The sequence below is a fragment of the Saccoglossus kowalevskii genome, chromosome 17 (genome assembly GCF_978046115.1).
Source record: "Saccoglossus kowalevskii chromosome 17, keSacKowa6.1, whole genome shotgun sequence".
NCBI classification, from domain to species: domain Eukaryota; kingdom Metazoa; phylum Hemichordata; class Enteropneusta; family Harrimaniidae; genus Saccoglossus; species Saccoglossus kowalevskii.
The window spans coordinates 31989785-32008433 of NC_140657.1; the positions used below are offsets into that span (position 1 = coordinate 31989785).

At 33.6% G+C, this 18649-nt stretch overlaps 1 protein-coding gene and 1 long non-coding RNA gene across 2 annotated transcripts in view; one reads left to right on the top strand and one right to left on the bottom strand.

The window, feature by feature from the left end:
- Window positions 1-17276, bottom strand: part of LOC102801324 (transforming growth factor beta receptor type 3-like) — a 37271-nt gene extending 19995 nt beyond the window's left edge. The window contains exons 1-3 of the mRNA XM_085492377.1: window positions 17004-17276; window positions 16642-16792; window positions 8262-8575 (exon numbers count right to left, since the gene is read on the bottom strand). Of these exons, the coding sequence (XP_085348503.1) occupies window positions 8262-8575; window positions 16642-16696 (369 nt within the window). The 5' untranslated portion in view covers window positions 16697-16792; window positions 17004-17276. The remainder of the gene's footprint in view (window positions 1-8261; window positions 8576-16641; window positions 16793-17003) is intronic.
- On the top strand, window positions 4515-5449 carry LOC146733587 (uncharacterized). The gene is made up of 2 exons (XR_014926898.1): window positions 4515-4785; window positions 5276-5449. It is a non-coding gene; the product is annotated as an uncharacterized LOC146733587 (long non-coding RNA).
- Window positions 17277-18649: the final 1373 nt, after the last annotated feature.

Consider the following 18649-nt stretch of genomic DNA (forward strand, 5'->3'; position numbering starts at 1 on the left):
GTCACTTACCAGTGACAAAATTACGAAAAGTCACTTACCAGTGACAAAATTACGAAAAGTCACTTACCAGTGACAAAATTACGAAAAGTCACTTACCAGTGACAAAATTACAAAAAGTCACTTGTACTTCTCCTGGTTGTAGAACCCTAGAAAACATTTTACTGTTGCATAATTTCTCAATTGTCGCTGACAATTTACCTCACAAATTTAAATTGTTTACAACATCATGTATTTTCTCTGAAGTACCATGAATTGCATGTTCCTGACATGACGAATATTAGGATTACTTTCTGTCTAGGGGACCCTCCAGAGTCAGATCTACATTTGCAATATAACCCCCCCCCCCCCCCCCCACCCACCCATTTTTAATTTTATTAATTCTGGAAAAGACTCAAACATTTACACTGTTTAAAAGCCTCAGACAATTAAGGATACAAAATTATCACAAAATGTAACAGTAAATTGTCAGTTTTCAGGGGATTGTTATAAATGATCATGCTTGCATTGAATGAAATAACAAAATAAATACAATTGAGAAGAATGTATAAACAAAAAATGAAAATATACAATCTGTGGCAGGTGGGAATTAACCCCTGCACTACTCTCACTGCAATCGATAAGGCAACGTATATTACCCTGGATGAATAATCAATACACTCCCACTATAGTGGTTAAATTCAGATTATTTCGCTTCAAAGGGTAGTGACATATCTGTGTCCTTGACATAGTTACTGGTTTCTATCAACAAGAATCTACCTCATAGGTCAAAGTTCACAAGCAAATGGATCATTGCCAACATGATAGGCAGCACAATCTTAGGTCAAAGTTCAGGAGCAAATGGATCTTTGCCAACATAGGAGAAAACAGATCATTGCACAGATACTGGTGGGCTATATTATGGGTGAATTGGAACACATTAGGGATTCTTTTTTTTAAAAAGTAGAAGAACAGCAATACATTCCAATCTATTTTATTGTTTTTTATTGTTTATTGTCAATGTTGTGTTAATAAGTAAATTAAAAAAAAGATTTCACTAATCATTACAAATACTGTATTTTATCTATTAGAAGAGCATTCCAATACAACACATTTCAGCCTTGAGTAAATATGATATAAAATAATTTAGTATAAATGTGCATTGTCCTTTCCAATGGATATTAAGGGATTAAATTATATTAATAAAATAAAAAAATGAAAAAAAAAGTTAATCTTGCAAAAAATAAATTAACATAATTGTGGAATGTAATAATATTTCTGATACTTGATATGCACTTTAATTATAATTATCATAAAAGTCAGCTATATAACTTTATTCTGCTTTCAATGAACAAAACATAAACTATATTTCATTTTTCATTTCATATTTATATACCTGTTTTCATGAAATGTTATTGCCACACACGCATAGAATTTTTCTAAAAATAAAATACTTAATTATACACACCAAATTTTTAAATTGAAGAAAATTTGTACAAGTAAAAATGTTAGTGAGTTGTTACAATGACATTCATGACCAACAAAGTTAAAATAATTCTTAGTGATATTGCAACTTTATCTCATTATTTCTACTGTGGTTGCAACAGAGCCATTGAATATATTTTACACACATTGTTATGTGAAGCATGGAATGCATGAGAAAACAAAACATTCTGATAACCCATGACCTTTGAACAAGTATAATGACGGACAATATACCAATAGTGGGAGGGAATTTCTTGACTTTGTTCTAAATTGTTAATTTTGACACTCATCATGTACACATTTTAGCATCCAAGGCCTTTTTATGGTTTCACTTGGCTAATGAAATGTTATGCCTGAACAGGCTATATTGATATTTTGATTGTTTCTATGGTAACAAATTACAATATCTAATACTAACCATTTACACAAGATGATCTAACATCGACCTTTTGTTTACCCAATGGTGGCAAATTTGGAAACCAGCCCTTTGATACTCAGACCTAACAAGGACAATTTTGATTGGCTGCGACTATTAGGTGCCAGCACTACAAGCCAATGAGGAGCAGTCTTTTGTGAGCTAACATTTACCCAGTATCACCTTCTCAGATGGATATTGCATCATTTTAAAAAGCAGAACCAAAGCCATATGGTTGATTGACTCGCAAGTGGCTTTTTGCCAAGATGATGATGAGACTCTTGCAACAAAATACCATTTGTTAGAAACAGGTGTATCCTGATTGGCTTTTACTTGACATTATGCAAATTATGAAACTAATTGATTATAATATGTGCAAAATTGATATTCTGCATAATTAGACTAAATGCACCCTCATTATTTCAGAACATTTTTTCCCGAAAAGAGAAAAGAATTTGGAATTCTGACCATTTACATCTCTTGGTTTTACAATTAATCAAGAGAATACATCTCCATGACAACCAAGAAGTGATTTTCAAGAGCAGAAACTAAATTTAATATTATTTTACTAAAAACACTTGCATTTCATAAATATGCAAATCAGACGATACATTTCTCAGATTGCCAAAATAAACAAAAACTAGGATTTCAAAGGGATGAGAGCAATTAATTAATTAAAGCTGCAAGCAGCATCACAGGGGCCCAAGTATACATGCCATAAATAATGTCAAATGATACACATGATACACAATTAGTTTGAATGATTAGTACCATGAGGTCGAAATGCAGTTGGTTCCATATATTTATTTGAGATATAAAGGTTATTAATATATGGTCATCTGTTATTTTAATCAAATCTCTTGTTCAACGTTGTCATAATAACACAGGATTCATCATTCTAACTACAACAGTGCTTGAGTTATAACAGTTATGATTATTAATGAGGTTAGAAGCCCCCACCCCATGCAGTTGGTTTCATATATTTATTTGAGATATTAATGTTATGAATATTAATGAGTTCACATGACCATAAATGGTCATCTGTTATTTTAATCAAATCAATTGTTCATTGTTGTCATAATAACACAGGATTCATCTTCCTAACTGCAAAAGTGTTTGAGATGCAACGATTATGCATATTAATGAGCTCACATGACCATATATGGTCATCTGTTATTTTATTCAAATCTCTTGTTTAACATCATCATAATAACACAGGTTTCATCTTCCTACCTGCAACAGTGCTTGAGATATAACAGTTATGCATATTAATGAGTTCACATGACCATATATGGTCATATGTTATTTTAATGAAATTGCTTGTTCACTGTTGTCATGATAACACAGGAATCATCTTCATAACTGCAACAGTGCTTGAGATATAGCAGCTCTGCATATTAATGAGGTTAGAAGCCCCCACCCCATGGGCGCGTAGCCACATGACCGAGTCATATGCCATTCAGGGGAAAGAATGTATCTAAAGAGTAGAATACATATACAAAATTTTATTCCAATCGGACTAATACAAAACATGTAGTTGCATAATTTCTATTTTCACAAAATCCAAGATGGCGGCCAAACCACGTGACTGATCAAAATAATATTATTTTTCTCATATGGAGCTAAGGCCAGGCATGGTAAATATAAAAACATCTAGTAGATTCGTTAAATCACCTCTGAGAAACAAATGCCCAAACTTTTAATCAATTTTGCTTAAAATCCAAGATGGCGGCCAAACCATGTGACTGATCTGAAATTTTTTTTAGGTTTCTGAAAGGGTTAGTTAGAGACATGCCATGACGCAATATTTGAGATTAACGCTCAAGTGTGGCATGAGTAAAAAACTACTTCCTGTTGAGAACAAATCCAAAATGGCAGCCAAACCACGTGACCAATCATAATGAATTTCTCAAATCTAAATCTGCTCCATATGTAGAAGCTAAGTACTGAATATGAGAACATTTTACTTGGCGGTTCTGAAGAAGAAGATTTTAAAGTGTTTTTTGCCGTTTTTAGGAAAAACAAAATGGCGGGAAAAGTCACATGACCGCTAAAGTTTTTATTTCTGATATTTATTACACATGAGTTGTACTATATACCATAAAAAAATCTAGACGCCTAGACCCTCAGAAAGTGGTCAAACAGCCACTTCCGGTTTTATTTCAATCCAATATGGCTGCCAAACTAATTGGCCAATCAAAATTCTGAAAGCATGTTGCACCAGTTCACATTAGGGAGTATCAGTATAGAGCATTATCAGACCATTTCGCTCAGCGGTTTTCTCAAACGGCTTGACGAAAAAAGTTACGGAAGAAAGAAGAAAGAAAGAAGAAAGAAAGAAGAAAGAAGAAAAAACCGAACAATAAGAATAGGGGCCACGCCCTACAGGCTTGGGCCCCTAATTAACAAGAAATTTATTAGAGATTGCACTACTCCAGGAAGTGTTGGTAGAGGTCACTTTTGATTAGAGGACTGAGCGGAAAGGTAGGTTAGGTCTAATATCAGCTGACTTGAATGGCAGGCTTATATCAGTAGTTTTGTTGACGAGATAGAGTACAAAGCAATCTGATTAAAATCTGATGTAGTGTACGGGCTTTAATTATTTTGGCTATAAACTTATTTTTATTTTATTTTTTATTATATTTGTTATTAATGCCCTTTTATTTTATTATTTTACTTTGATTTTGATTTTGTGATTTTTTTTAATTCCGCCCTACCTACATCTGAGCCGATGCCTATGTAACGAGATTTCAACGAGACCCACTATCGACGATTTTAGTCAACGAATCACAGACCTCCTTCTATAGTGCACATGATGACGTCAGGTAGCAAACAGACTCAAATAAAATGGCGGATTATACAGACGTTAGCGACCGAGAATGACACCCGGGGAATGACACGGCTTTTCGGTAAGTTTATCATTGTAAAATGCAACGAAAGTCATTTTTATGTTAATATTGTGGCTCGAATGGTTCGATCCTTATTTTGCATAGTTATTCTGGGAGTGACGATTTTGTTTCCACCGGTTCGACCGAACACCGGTGTCTTTTTCCAGTCGCCAGCCCTGGAGACAGGTGATGTTTTGTTGACGATCGGGCCAAAATCGTCTCCGGTATTGAAGCCGTAGCTGTAAATATTCATCAAATTGTATCAATGTTTTGTACATTATACAATAACTCTTTATTAAAGTAATTGAGCTGATTTGGACTGGAATAAAATATTTTTTTTATTTGGAACACATCGCAATTGATCAGGAAATATTATTTTGCTCCAATTTTCTGCGTCGATGCCGTGGGCCGGTGACCGTTATACAATTTAAAATCAGTTTGCATTGTTTACTATAGCTGTTTACAGTGTTCTAATCATTACGATTTACTTATTTTTTTGCTTCCATTCTAGATAATTATGCTCAGTGATGTAAAATTGAAGCGATGACTGAATGAACGAACCTTGGCTGGCGAAGATGTATCTGGAAGTGTACACATTTGTTGGAAGTGAAAAACATATTCAATGTAATGACAAAAATTGTAAAATGCTGTGGAATTTCTTTTGCAAATAAAAATATACTAGCAATTTTCTATTAATGGTTTATTCAAGTGGGCAAAATATAATGTATAGATAGATTGCCCGTATACACTGAAAAGTAAGCAACCGACAGCCTGTATAAAAGGGGGTCTGTGATTGGCTGTTACTTACGCGAGATTTGAACGGGACTTACATAGGCGTCGGATCAGATGTAGGTAGGGCGGAATTTAAAAAAAATCAAAGTAAAATAATAAAATAAAAGGGCATTAATAACAAAAGTAATGAAAAATAAAATTAAAATAAGTTTATAGCTAAAATAATTAAAGCCCGCACACTACATCAGATTTTAATCAGATTGGAGTACAAAGTAGTGTGGAATGACAGTATTAAAAACTGTCTGTAGACTACCAAAGACTGTAGTTACGTTGACAGGGTAGAATACGTAAAATGGGTATTAAAGTGATTAAAAATGTGAGGTCCTTGTCAGAGATTTATTTTCAAGTATTTATATTTAGCAATTCAGCATGCAATTTACTGTAAAATACTTTATTTTCATTTGGAATCAATTTTTACTTTCAACTCGCCAGAAATCGGTGAAAATCAATTCCATATAAAAACACCCAAAAAGTCTTTTCAGCGAAAATCAATTCCAGCTAAAATAAAGTATTTTACAGTAAATCTTCACTATACAGTACGACCATCATACTTAAATAACGAGTGTTTAATTCTTTTAAATTTAGAACAAGAACTGCCAATAAACACTGAATCTTCTGTGCTGGTAGATAAAACCTAGGCGTGAAGCACAACGTGTAATTCAGCGTCAATGAAAATTGCAGAATTTTGTAGCACTAAAAATGTCAATGGGTCCTACAACATTGAGAGTCAATGACTTTCACAAAACTTTGACTTCACAAACACCATAAAATTCTGAAAACTTCCAAGCAGTAAATATTAAACAGTTTACCACATTTAAACTTCCAGTGTATGTATAAACACCTCATTGAATGCAACATCAAAAGCGCATGGAATCATAGACCATTAATTAAATATCTATTAAGTAAAATTATTATATTTCATTTTTTAGGGACAAGAGATGCAGGTTTTGCTCAAAAGAATTTTTGCACAATTCTCTGAAAAACTCATGATGACGAATTAATATTTTTGGCAACACTAAAAAATTGTTATCAATTGAAGACTTAAGTGAACAAAAAGATTGGGTTGGTAACTATAGAAACTAACAATTTCACGGGATGTTGATTTCATGTGAAAAGAGACCTGGCTCCAAGCAGCAGCTGGGCTTTCAATACAGACGTTCAGCATAATTACACGAAGAATATAACAAAACATTGTCCTAGCAAATCCAGGATTAGTATATAATCTGTATACCCATGTATCGCTGTTTACAATGATGTTGAAACAAGTTCTCTACCAGTATGTATCATTAAAAGACATAAATTTCATGAGTGGAGGTCATTCTTCAGTTATACAAGCCAACACTGATCAAAGTTTAACTCTGCAAGCTTGTGTGTAAATACAAAATATGCAATTATTGTTTTATAAAAACCTATCTCAGAAATGAATATTTAAATCAGTAAATGAGCATTAGAGCAGCAGATGTTCATCAAATTTAATCAAAATCCGTTCTGAAGTTTGAGGTTTACCTCACACCAACTGAATGAGACAATATGCAAATTGCCTAATTAATATGCAAGGACATGGCCTTAAAAGTCATGTATGCACAATACGCATGTGCATCAAAATTTGATCAGACGTTTTTAAAATTTTGCTTAAACAGGCTGAAACAAGATGGTATGTATGTAATAAATCTACCAAGGTTTGAGATTTTTCTTACAGACAGACACACAGACACACTGAACTCATTACCTTCCTTGCACACACAAGATGTAATAATTTATTTTAACACAATAATCATATTTGATGACAATAAAAAAGAAAAGAAATAGTTCCCAGATCTCCATATTTTTATGATCTGTATTTGTAAATCATAAAGTACCACTCCACATATATTCCAAAATATAATACATAAAATGAAATGGTTCTATTTTGAGATTTTATAGCAATTTTTTATTTCTTATTGTATATATTTTTAAATATTTAAATACCAGACAATTTTTTTTTGCTGGCATTTTAGTTTTATATTTTTAGTAAATAATGACAACATTATATGTACACAAGTATATGTACAATGTATAATTATGAGAATACTGAAAAGTATACAATCAGGTAGTTACAGGATCACATAGATCTGGTCAATACATACATACACATTCATCATACTGCATTCACACATATTTTACAACATTTTTGCGATAGCCTCGTAATATTCTCATTACATGAATATATGCAACTACACTCTAACTTTGCATGATTGGCTCGACCAGACCACAAACAAAATCATAATTTTGTACCGCACTCAAACAAACATTTGAATCCAAGGGTTTTGGATTGGTTCAGCCTGTTGATAACAAGTTCAGCAGTTCCAGTGAAAACAATTTGAGAATTTATATAATATTTAAATATTCTTAGAGCAAGTCAGTATATTACTGTGTTTTAATCAATGTCAGAAATAAAGTCCAGATCGCATACAATAAAATATTTTAGCTGAAATTAATATTCACTGAAAAGACATTTTCATCGAGTTTATTTGCACAAGTCTAATGTAAAATATAGGAAAACGGGTATTTCCACTGGATTTTATTTTCACTGATTTACCTCTTTAGCAAGAATAGGGAAAATAAATTTCAAGTGAAAAAGTAGTTGACAGTCATTTCATCTTCTTTCAGGCTGTGTCAAATATATGTTGCACTTCACTAGAATACATAGAATAATGGCTACTCACATGAAATATGATTTCGAAGTCCAGCGACAATCGCAGCAATTCCACTTTCCATTCCACTGGTATTTCGGAACTCAACACAAAAACTAATTGTTTGTCATAAACTCCAGTATCGGCCGCCGGCCGAATTTGAAGACTTATTTCAGCCCTTTGTAAATTGTCCTCATTCTTCACGTGAATAGTGTGAACTTCCTGTTGCAATGTTGTAACTGAACTACTATAACATCCACTACCTACCAAATATTGTCTACACATTGGTGTCAAGTACTGAGATTCAAATGGTGACGTTGGAGTACATGTCCGCGTTGCCAAAGAACCTGAAACAAATATGAAAAAAATATTGTTTATAAGAATGCTACTTTTGGAGTTTGTTTGGAGCGCAAATTAATATTTACAAATAGGTAATGTTTTCTCTTGTGCACGAAATAAAAGAATAGTTTTGATCATTAGACTAATAAAACAAGCAGCCTCTCGGCTGAGATAGCTCCGCTGGTAGCAATGCACATTTCGATTAAAGAACAGAAGATATCATTAGAAAATGAACAATATGCATAGTATCAATGCAATGGGACTTGCTGTTTTCAACAAGAATTCAAAAATATCATTTTTGACCATAAATTATTGTGGTTTTTAACAAGAAGAAAATATCACTTTTTACCAAAAATGACAAAAATATTCATGAAAATTAGAGAATTGAAGATATCATCATGAAATGAACAAATTTGAGAGTGGTCCATATGTAGTATCTATATATGTAATATCAAAGCAATTGGACTTGTGGTTTTTAACAAGAAGTCGAAAGTATCACTTTTTACCAAAAATTACAAAAATATTCACCAAAATTAGAGAATTGAAGATATCATCATGAAATGAACAAATCTGAGAGAGGTCTACCCAAGGTACATATACACCAAGTATCAAAGCATTCAGACTTGTAGTTTTCAAGAAGAAGTCGAAAATGTAAAACATTGACACGGACCACGACGGACAATCACTCGTATGATAAGCTCCGCTCGACAAAGTCGACAGCGGAGCTAAACAGATAATGAAATATACAAATTATTCAAGATGTGACATCCATGTTACATCCAAGACAGACGTTCAAAAAAATATGTACTCTTGTTATAATACAGGTTTTTTGTTACAATAATTTAGATGCAATCAGATATTCAACATTAAGTGACTGTACAACAAACTGTACATAAGGAATTATGACAAAGGGAAAAAGCAGTTGGCCAATTAAAAAAGTGAATTCCATTTATTGAGAAAATGTTACAATCTATATGAACTTTTTATCATGCCACATGGTTGTAATTTTGTTGAAATCGTCACTGGTACGATGTGTTGCGCCACTGGTACGATGTGTTGCGGCCACTGGTGCGATGTGTTGCGGCCACTGGTGCGACTTGTTGCGGCCCTGAAGAAGTACATTATGATTTTTAATAAACGTGATGTTTTAGTTGTCTCTTTATTCTCATGATATAAAGGATTTTTGTGTCAAATTAAAAATAAAAAGTTTGCGGGCAAATGAAAAGTATAGAAATCACATCAGAAATTGAAATAATACATTTAATGAATAGTCAACTGGGTGGCCACATCGTGAATCAATAGAGATTTTACAGTACTTAAAGTTCTTGGTGTCAAATGTTTGCTATGGTTTCAAATGTTGGCTATGAAGTCAAATGTCGAGGTGTTCATGTGCAAAACCATGCATGAACATTCTGTTGAAATCATTACATCTAAGTTTGTATACTTAAGTTATGGATTTTAAATTCCTGGGCAAATTCAACTTGTTATGACCAACAGTTGTGCAGAATTGGCTTGAAAGCCGAGTGTTAACTATAGAATATTCAAGCCAATAAGATAAGCCAAATAATCAAGAATATCTACCGTGTGATTCTATATACGAAAGCATAAACTCAAGCCATGCCTCCCAAGATTAGCAAGATCTTTATTTTGTGTCACCCTAGTTGCAAACTTTTACTTTACTATCTAGAGCACCAAAGTAAACTTTTGTTGGCTTTCATGATGAACAAAACCTGTGAACACTGCTATTTAAGACGATTATCAATAACTGGGTTATAGTGACCCAGATGTTAACGCTACTATCAACAATAGATTTATATTCCGCCATGGTAATTTATGCACAATTGTATGTAGACGCTAAGCTCAGCTAAAATGTCTCCCAGGGAGCTACATATTAAAACTCATCATTTTGTTTTCAATTCCAGACATGCAAGACCTGTGCTTGGGATGATATATCACTATATCATGGACATTCATGAAGTAGTAAGGGGGACTGCTGTGAGGAGGGAGGGGGGTTCATGTAAAGTGATATCAAATACTGCTTAAGCAGGGTACAAGTTGTTCCGAGCTATGTCAAAAATAAAGCTAAAACAATATTTTATCAAATGACATTTTAGATGTTTTTTAACAATACCAGTCACAGGGTTTTTGTGGTTGAATACTTGGTTGTTTGTTTAACTGGCTGTAGTGATGCATTAAACTGCACTTGTATCGCTGTCTACAGTCAAGTTTGCAATGACCTCTGAAATTGTAGAGTGCTAACAAAAAAATGAAACAGACTGACTGTCTGGGAAAAGTCACACTAGTCCTATTGGCAATAATTGTCTTGCTATGATCACAGATTTTATATCTTGATTTATTAGTCATGAAGTCAATTTTGTAATTAGAACTGAGCAGATTTTCTCACATTTTGATTTTTTTTTTTACATACAGAGGTTGCACTTGTAATCCCATGATGCACTGTGGTAATCCCATGTTGGAATGTGGTATTCCCATGATGCACTGTGGTACTCCCATGATGCACTGTGGTACTCCCATGATGCACTGATGCACTCCCATGATGCACTGAGGCACTCCCATGATGCACTGAGGCACTCCATAGCATGTACTTCCATGATGCAGTAGTACTGTTAAATTGCATTACTTACTCCTTGGACAATTAAATGTTCAATATTTACTTATTAATTATTATCTATTCACATAAATGTTTCCTAATTACTGCATTCTCTGAAACCACTAAATGAGAGTGATAATAACCAACTTTTATAAATAATAGACCAATAGACAAAAGAATATTCAATATTTTTATCTTTGTCAACAGGAAGTTATATACATAGTAACAGGATATACACCATTGGAGTACTTCCATGTAGTAGGACTTGATCAAAAATAGTAGCAATAATTTGTACTCTGCATTTACACTGTTCCATCAATAGTGCACACAAAGCAGCAGAACTTTGATCTTAATGTTGTTGTCATGCTTCTAATACAGGGTAAAGCTAGCTATGGGGGCATACTATAGCACAGCACTAAATTACCCAGAATTCTCTACGATTTTGTACCATTAGACAACTTTTTATTGGTTTAGAATTTTGAATTATATTAAATTCATAAAAAGTCTACAGTATTTGTTTTTCAAAAGTTTTGAAATGCGTGATCAGAATGTCAAATTAAGTCTAACGAAAGATAATTTCTATATATGCTGATGATTTCCTCAGTTATCTAACAATTAAATAGCAATTATATGGTGACAATTACCAAACAAACTAACAAACCACATAGGATTGTGGGTAAATACAGGTACTGTGTCTGACAATACAGTCAATAATCCCTTGACTTGTGAGGAAACAAATTTATATACAGCATATTCTAGTCGTCATGTTCACTTTACTTTGTCCTGCAGTTCAATGATGTTTAATGTACATTTAGCCATATTAGTAATTTTTGTTTCACAGATGTTTACGTGAGAGAGTTGATGCTAAAACAAAAGATAACAAAAGTTTGCACAGTCATATTTATATATCGCCAGTCATCTACTTTGTAAAATTACAGTAATTTTGGTCACTATGAATAATGAGAATAAAAACGACTACAAAATATTTAGGTAACCTAAAAAACATGGCTGGTGACAAAACTTTCTGTAAAATAAAAAAGTCCATACAGCTAGCTTGTCACCTTTTGATAGTGCATCTCTACCTATATTACTTTACATGCATATTTCGTCATCCACTATATTTCATTTTTAGTATGTAATGACAATGACTGCATATTTAGGTTAGGATGAAAGCGAACTTCAACTTGATAATAAATCAATGTCAGGCAAGGATGTTACAGGGCACATCACATCTAGAAATAAAATGCAGCCTGATTGGCACTATGCTGCCAAATCAAAGCCATAGTTGTTACCTTGTTCCAATTTATATAGTGCTGGTTTAAGGTATATTAGTCAAGGACATTCTTGCTGTGTGAAGTACTATAAATGAATATATTGCAGTACACATGCAAACAAGAGAGTTCAATAATGGATGGGTGAAACATGGATGGCAACAGCTTTGAACACCACAAGAATTCAATATACTGAATTGGGCAGATAATAAATCAACACAAGATTAAATAGCACAATTATTATACACCAGTTATATCATGCATGCTTAAATGAATATAAGAATTGATGTTTCATAATTTTGAAAAATATAAAAAATTTGGGCAACCAATGAGTTTGCAGTTTGGTACTAAATTTGAAACAATTTCAACTTGGTTGCCTATGGCTACTAGAAAAAAAAATTGAGAGATGGTCTTAAGAAGTGGGTCATGGCTAAGTACATAATGAGTTTGGCTTTGTAAAGCAGAAAGAATTTCACAATATTTGGATTTTATGCGACTTATTGGGGCAATAAAGGTACATATAAAAGCAGGGTAGTAAATTATTGATATAAATGTCTCGTAATGTCCCCATTCATTCTAAAACCAGTAAAATGAGAGCGGTAAATAACCTGCTTTTATAAACATTAAACTCTGAATGAACTCTTGTTTTGAAGACTGCTAACAATATTGTGAGCATTCAACCAGCTGTGCAGAACCCCATGAGAAAATCAATGAGCTTGGAGGACTGAGAGCACACCCTAGAGACGAGTCTATGGGTTTAAGCAAGTTTAGTAAATTCACTGCAAATTTAGCAAAACTGTTTCCTTCTGATGCAAAAATCAGCGATCATTGTTTACCATACAGGGTCTTGGGTGGATCATTTATACGCTGCTTTTACAATGCAAATTAGGTTTTCCTATATCAGCACTGTGGCTTAAAGGAACTGCTGTTTGCATCATTAATTTCGCATGTACATCAATCATGTAATAACATTAAATTGATATCAATAAATGTTTATATCAAAGTAGATTAGAATTCATAATTTGATTGGTCATGTTTATTACCATTTCAATTGCCACAATGTATCAAACATGGATAATTTAGTTGAAAATTCGTGGCACATATTTTAATCAAAATATGATATTGTTAAAAAAAATCTAAAATGTAATTTGATAAAATATTGTTGTAGCTTTATTTTGGCCATAGGAAACTATATAAACAATGTTTTAGTTCTAAAATAGTTAATGTCATTTTGTGTCAGTCGCTGTCATCGATTGAAACTGATACAAACTTTTATGAATTTTTCAGACTACAAAAATGTAACCATGAAACTGAAATTGAAGTAGAGCACAGAATAGTATTCTGTCATACAAAAACAAATCCTAGAATAAAACAGAAAAGCTTTTTTTTACCATCTTTGGTAGAAAACTATCGATACAATGTTAACTGAACAGTGTAACATGCATAATTTTTCTCATTTTCGCACATTTATCTATCATAAAAACTAATATTTTTGTAGATAGCATACTCTTCCATAAATGCATAATCATCTATAAAATGTCTAACACTGGATAGTTTTGCAAAAATATGCACCATGAGCATTGCATCACTTTTAAAACTCTAAGTGATTGTGGGTAGTAAACATTGTAAAAAAATCAAAGGTTAGTAATGTTGTTTTTTGTTATTACAATAGTTTAAAATTCCAATTAAATATTACCCTCCAAGTGACCCATGTTTCAACCATATTATGCACACCTGAATTTATCAAATAAAAAGGTTGAAGGAGCAAGCCTTTTTATTGGTATGGGGTAACCCACAGATCATAAACATGTCCCAGATGGTTGTATCCATGGAAGAAGAATGCAAGTTTGATTGATGCTAGCTTAACAAGTTAAACTCTGCATAGAAAGGCGATGTAATTTATATAATATGACAATAGTTCCACTGCATACAACTACGCGGGGAGGGGGGGTTGTATGCTTAGTGTGAACATGCAGTGGCAAACTTGAAAATAATTTGGAAAACTATGCATGAAAACAACTACAGAAAATAATTACAAAAAATAATTTGTAACAACCATTTTTTTGAAAGTTACAATCTTGCAATTTGCTTATACAGTCATTGACATGACAGTCTCATCTGACAAAATAAAAAAAAAATGATTTTTATCATTCTTGATATGCTATATGATGCAAGTGTAAATTTTGGTTTTATTTTCATACATTTTAAATTTTAAAATGAGCATCACAAAATCGGTCACGGAATGAATACATGCATATGCATTAGTCTCTTTTACAGCATCTGTTATACAAAATGGCCATTCATCCGCCATTCTGAATTCAACAAAATAACAAAATTAAATGACATGAAACAAGGCACCATTATGTTCAATGTAAAAGATTCTCCCACAGTATTATACTGTAGTGCAACTAATGCCACTCCGGATAGTCACCAATTTTTTTTAATTCAATTAAAGATTATTCAGAACACAATATGGTAAAGGTAAAATATAAAACAACGATAGACGGAAAATGCTATAGTGTGGGAATAACAAGCAGCCTGTCGGCTGAAATGCATATTGCAATTAAAGAACAGAAGATATCATTAGAAAATGAACAATATGAATAGTATCAAAGCAATCGGACTTGTTGTTTTCAACAAAAATTCGAAAATGTCACTTTTTACCAAAAATGACAAAATTAGAAATTGAAGATATCATCACCAAATGAACAAATCTACGAGAGGTTTGCCCAAGGTACATATACATCAAGTATCAAAGCAATAAAAATTGTTGAAATTGTAAAAAGTTGACACTGACGATGGGCAATCACTCATATGATAAGCTTCGCTCACTCGACAAAGTCGACAGCAGAGCTAAGAATAGGACTTCACAATAAAATTAATTATCCATCAGGACGACTTATTAATTAACTCACCTCACACATTTACTCATCTCATCTATTCAAATAGAGATGAATTATATTTCATCATTTTTTATGAATAACAATCAATGTACAACATATGATTGTTATCAAAGATTTCATCTTCTAGGTAAACGAACAACATTGACAATGGTGTGGAGTAGCCGAAAAACATTCACAGTTGTCGTGAGATGGTCTCCATCTTGGATGTGATGTCAAAATACAGTACTTTTCGTTGTTTTTTGTGAGATAATCTACCGGTTTTAGAGCATCCTTTTCAGGACACATGACAAATTAGTTTGTGACATATTAGCAGTAGATAGGTTGACAGTTTTAGGCAAACTAATCAAAAACAATTTTTTTGCCCAAACTGAGTTTAAGATCGGTATGATAACTTGTGTACACTTGTACTGTAATTTTATAACAGACAAAATAACCCTGGTGACAATTAAGCAATAACTGTGAAGAAACAGTTAAGTTTATGATTGATTTATATTTCAATAAATTCTACAATAAGAGAAAACAATTTCGCAAAATCTTTGAAAAAAAGGTTGTTGTTATTTATTTAATCACTTAACATCCATTGGAATGGATAATGAATACCATACACAAAAAAATCAAGTCAAGTTTTTACCTGTTGAAATTTAATTTGTTATATAATGTTAGTATTTTAATGCACTAAAATAAACTCAATGCACTTTGAATTTTAAAGTACCTCTAATAAATTCACAACTATTTCTAAGTCCTTTGTGGAGATCTGTGTTGACGGTTTTTTTTCTTTGAAATACTAAGTAGTTTCCTCATACAGTTGAACCATCTGTGTAAACAAGGCCAAAATCGATGATTTTCTTCCCGTCTATGTTACGACTTGGTGCTTTAAAATCTAGTCACCGAAGTGAATTTAATTGTGTTCAGTAAAAATGTGTTCACAAAGATGCAATGAGTAACTAGCCTTCATTGGCCCACAACGAATGTTGTTGACAGTGAATCGAGGTCAAAATGGAGACCGCGACCTCTTGTCCATCACAATCCGTTTAAATCGGCTATTTCAGCAGAGCTAATAAATGTGCAGATACTTGCACGTATACAAACAAACAAGCCTGTCGGTTTTTTTGTGATGAAACTTACACGAGTAAATGTTTCAGGACACATTTTAATGGGAACGAGCTGATTACTTGGAAACACGCCATTGAACAAACGGTCATGGCACAATTGACACTGCATAAACGTGGTCTTGACAAAAGATTGTTTCTTGTACCAACTTCTCTGTCATACACACGCTATATACTCACCCAAAATGAAGCCCAACTGGGCAAAAATAACACAAGGTAGCCACACAGTCTTCATGTTTGTCCGCCTTCACTCGGGTGGGACCGAGAACGGCAGTGTTTTTTTAAGTCGTCAATCCGTTGGCATGAAAAACCTTGAACTTCGGCTATATCACTGTGAAAAACAACAAGAAGGTAGCCATGTCAGATATCAGCAAGGCAACAACAACAGCAGCGATGATCCACGTTTTCGTTCAACGTCCACAGTTAATTCGGCATTTCACCGGGTAAACTGAATAAACACAAACACATTGTACTTTGCTGTTACATTTACATGCTGTAATCACGTACGTTTGATACGTGAATTTTGACAAGAGGGACCTTACCTCGCAGCTCACTGCCACTCGGCTGCTGTTATTGAAACCTTCACGCAGCGCCTACGTTGATCAAAAGGTCGAAAGACATGCACTTCTCTGGAGCTACGCAGCATCAAGAGCGGCAGTGCGATCGTCACGACAAAACTCCACTCAGTATATAATTATCCTTGTTGAAAATCCTCTGATTTAAGCTCTGTTGCCCAAACTGCTTGTTCACTCCATAATTCGCGCACAGATTCACAGCTTCCCAAATGCAATGTATTGTCCCCGCTTACCGCCAGCTTCAAATTACATAATTGATTTTGACCTTATTTGGTTATTCATGACGTCACTAGCCATATACGGTGGAAAGCAAATACATTATTTATATTAACTCTAATGTGAAGGACAACAGGTGCAGAGCGATATCTGAACAAGGAGAAAAAAGTAACGGGTCAACGTTCTAGGCAATTTGACAAGCTTATATTTTTCAAGTATGTGCCTGGTACACGGCCAATTTCAGGAACCAATCCATGCAGAGTATTATCGTTCAAAGTCCCAAGTTCTAAGCGGGATTTGTTCACTGCTCACACGAACTCGTAAAGCTTGCTTGGTTCGTCCGTGTAGGTATGGTTCGTCATTTGATTAACGGCGTTCTGGTGGACGGAACCTGATGATCAAGTAAAACTAAGCTTATAAACTCATATTTAAGTAAGATGTATTGTCAAAACGGTATCTTGTACTCGTCATTCACCCAGGATGCGATGTTTGCTAGTCAAAATGTTGAACAATCTATGGTACTAGTAGCTGCAGTTCTGTAGCTCGCTTGGTTTCGCTGTCGGTTATTTTGTTCGTCGTGGTGTTAACGCGAAACCAGGGAGCTACAGTTCCATCCTAGTTCCATCCCTGGTTTCGCGTTAACATCACGACGAACAAAATAACAGACAGCGAAACCAAGCGAGCTACAAAACTGCAGCTATGGTACTAGTAGAGCATGGAGCTAAAAAAAGAGCTCCATGGGTAGAGAGACTGATGAAATAAGCGACGAAGGGCAAATAACAATTAAGGATACCATGGAAACAGCGTTTTTTGATCAGCAATTGTTAATCGGTGGTTAATGTACGTACATTTTGGAACATAAAAATTATTGAATAAAAATCATATTTCGACCGCTTGTCTAAATGTTCGGCTGAAATGAGATGTACATGCAAATTCCTTCAGTCAAGAGATTATTTTTTGACGATAACTTGGTGAAAAACTTTTTTTTAAATAAATATGTTGACCTGATTGCGAAATGTTGCTGTACACGCAAAATACCGACAGTCGCCGGCGGTGGACTTTTTTTTATAAATTAGTCATTCTAAATGTACATGACATGACAACCAGATTGCGAAGTGCGGGTGTACACGCGATATGCCTTCAATCGATAGACTTTTTTTTTTACTGTAAATCAGTAACAACGTCATTTTAAATAAGTATGTCGACTTGTATGTAAAATGTTGACGTACACTCGAAATCCCCGAAATGTAGTTTCTTGCTTATTAATAGAAAAGATAAAAAGAAAGATAATTCTTTATTACCATCGTATAAAAAATATACATTTTTCTATTTGGATATTTAGAGTGTAATATAGTTATAAGTTATAAAACAAGACAAAAACAAAGCAAATATTAGTC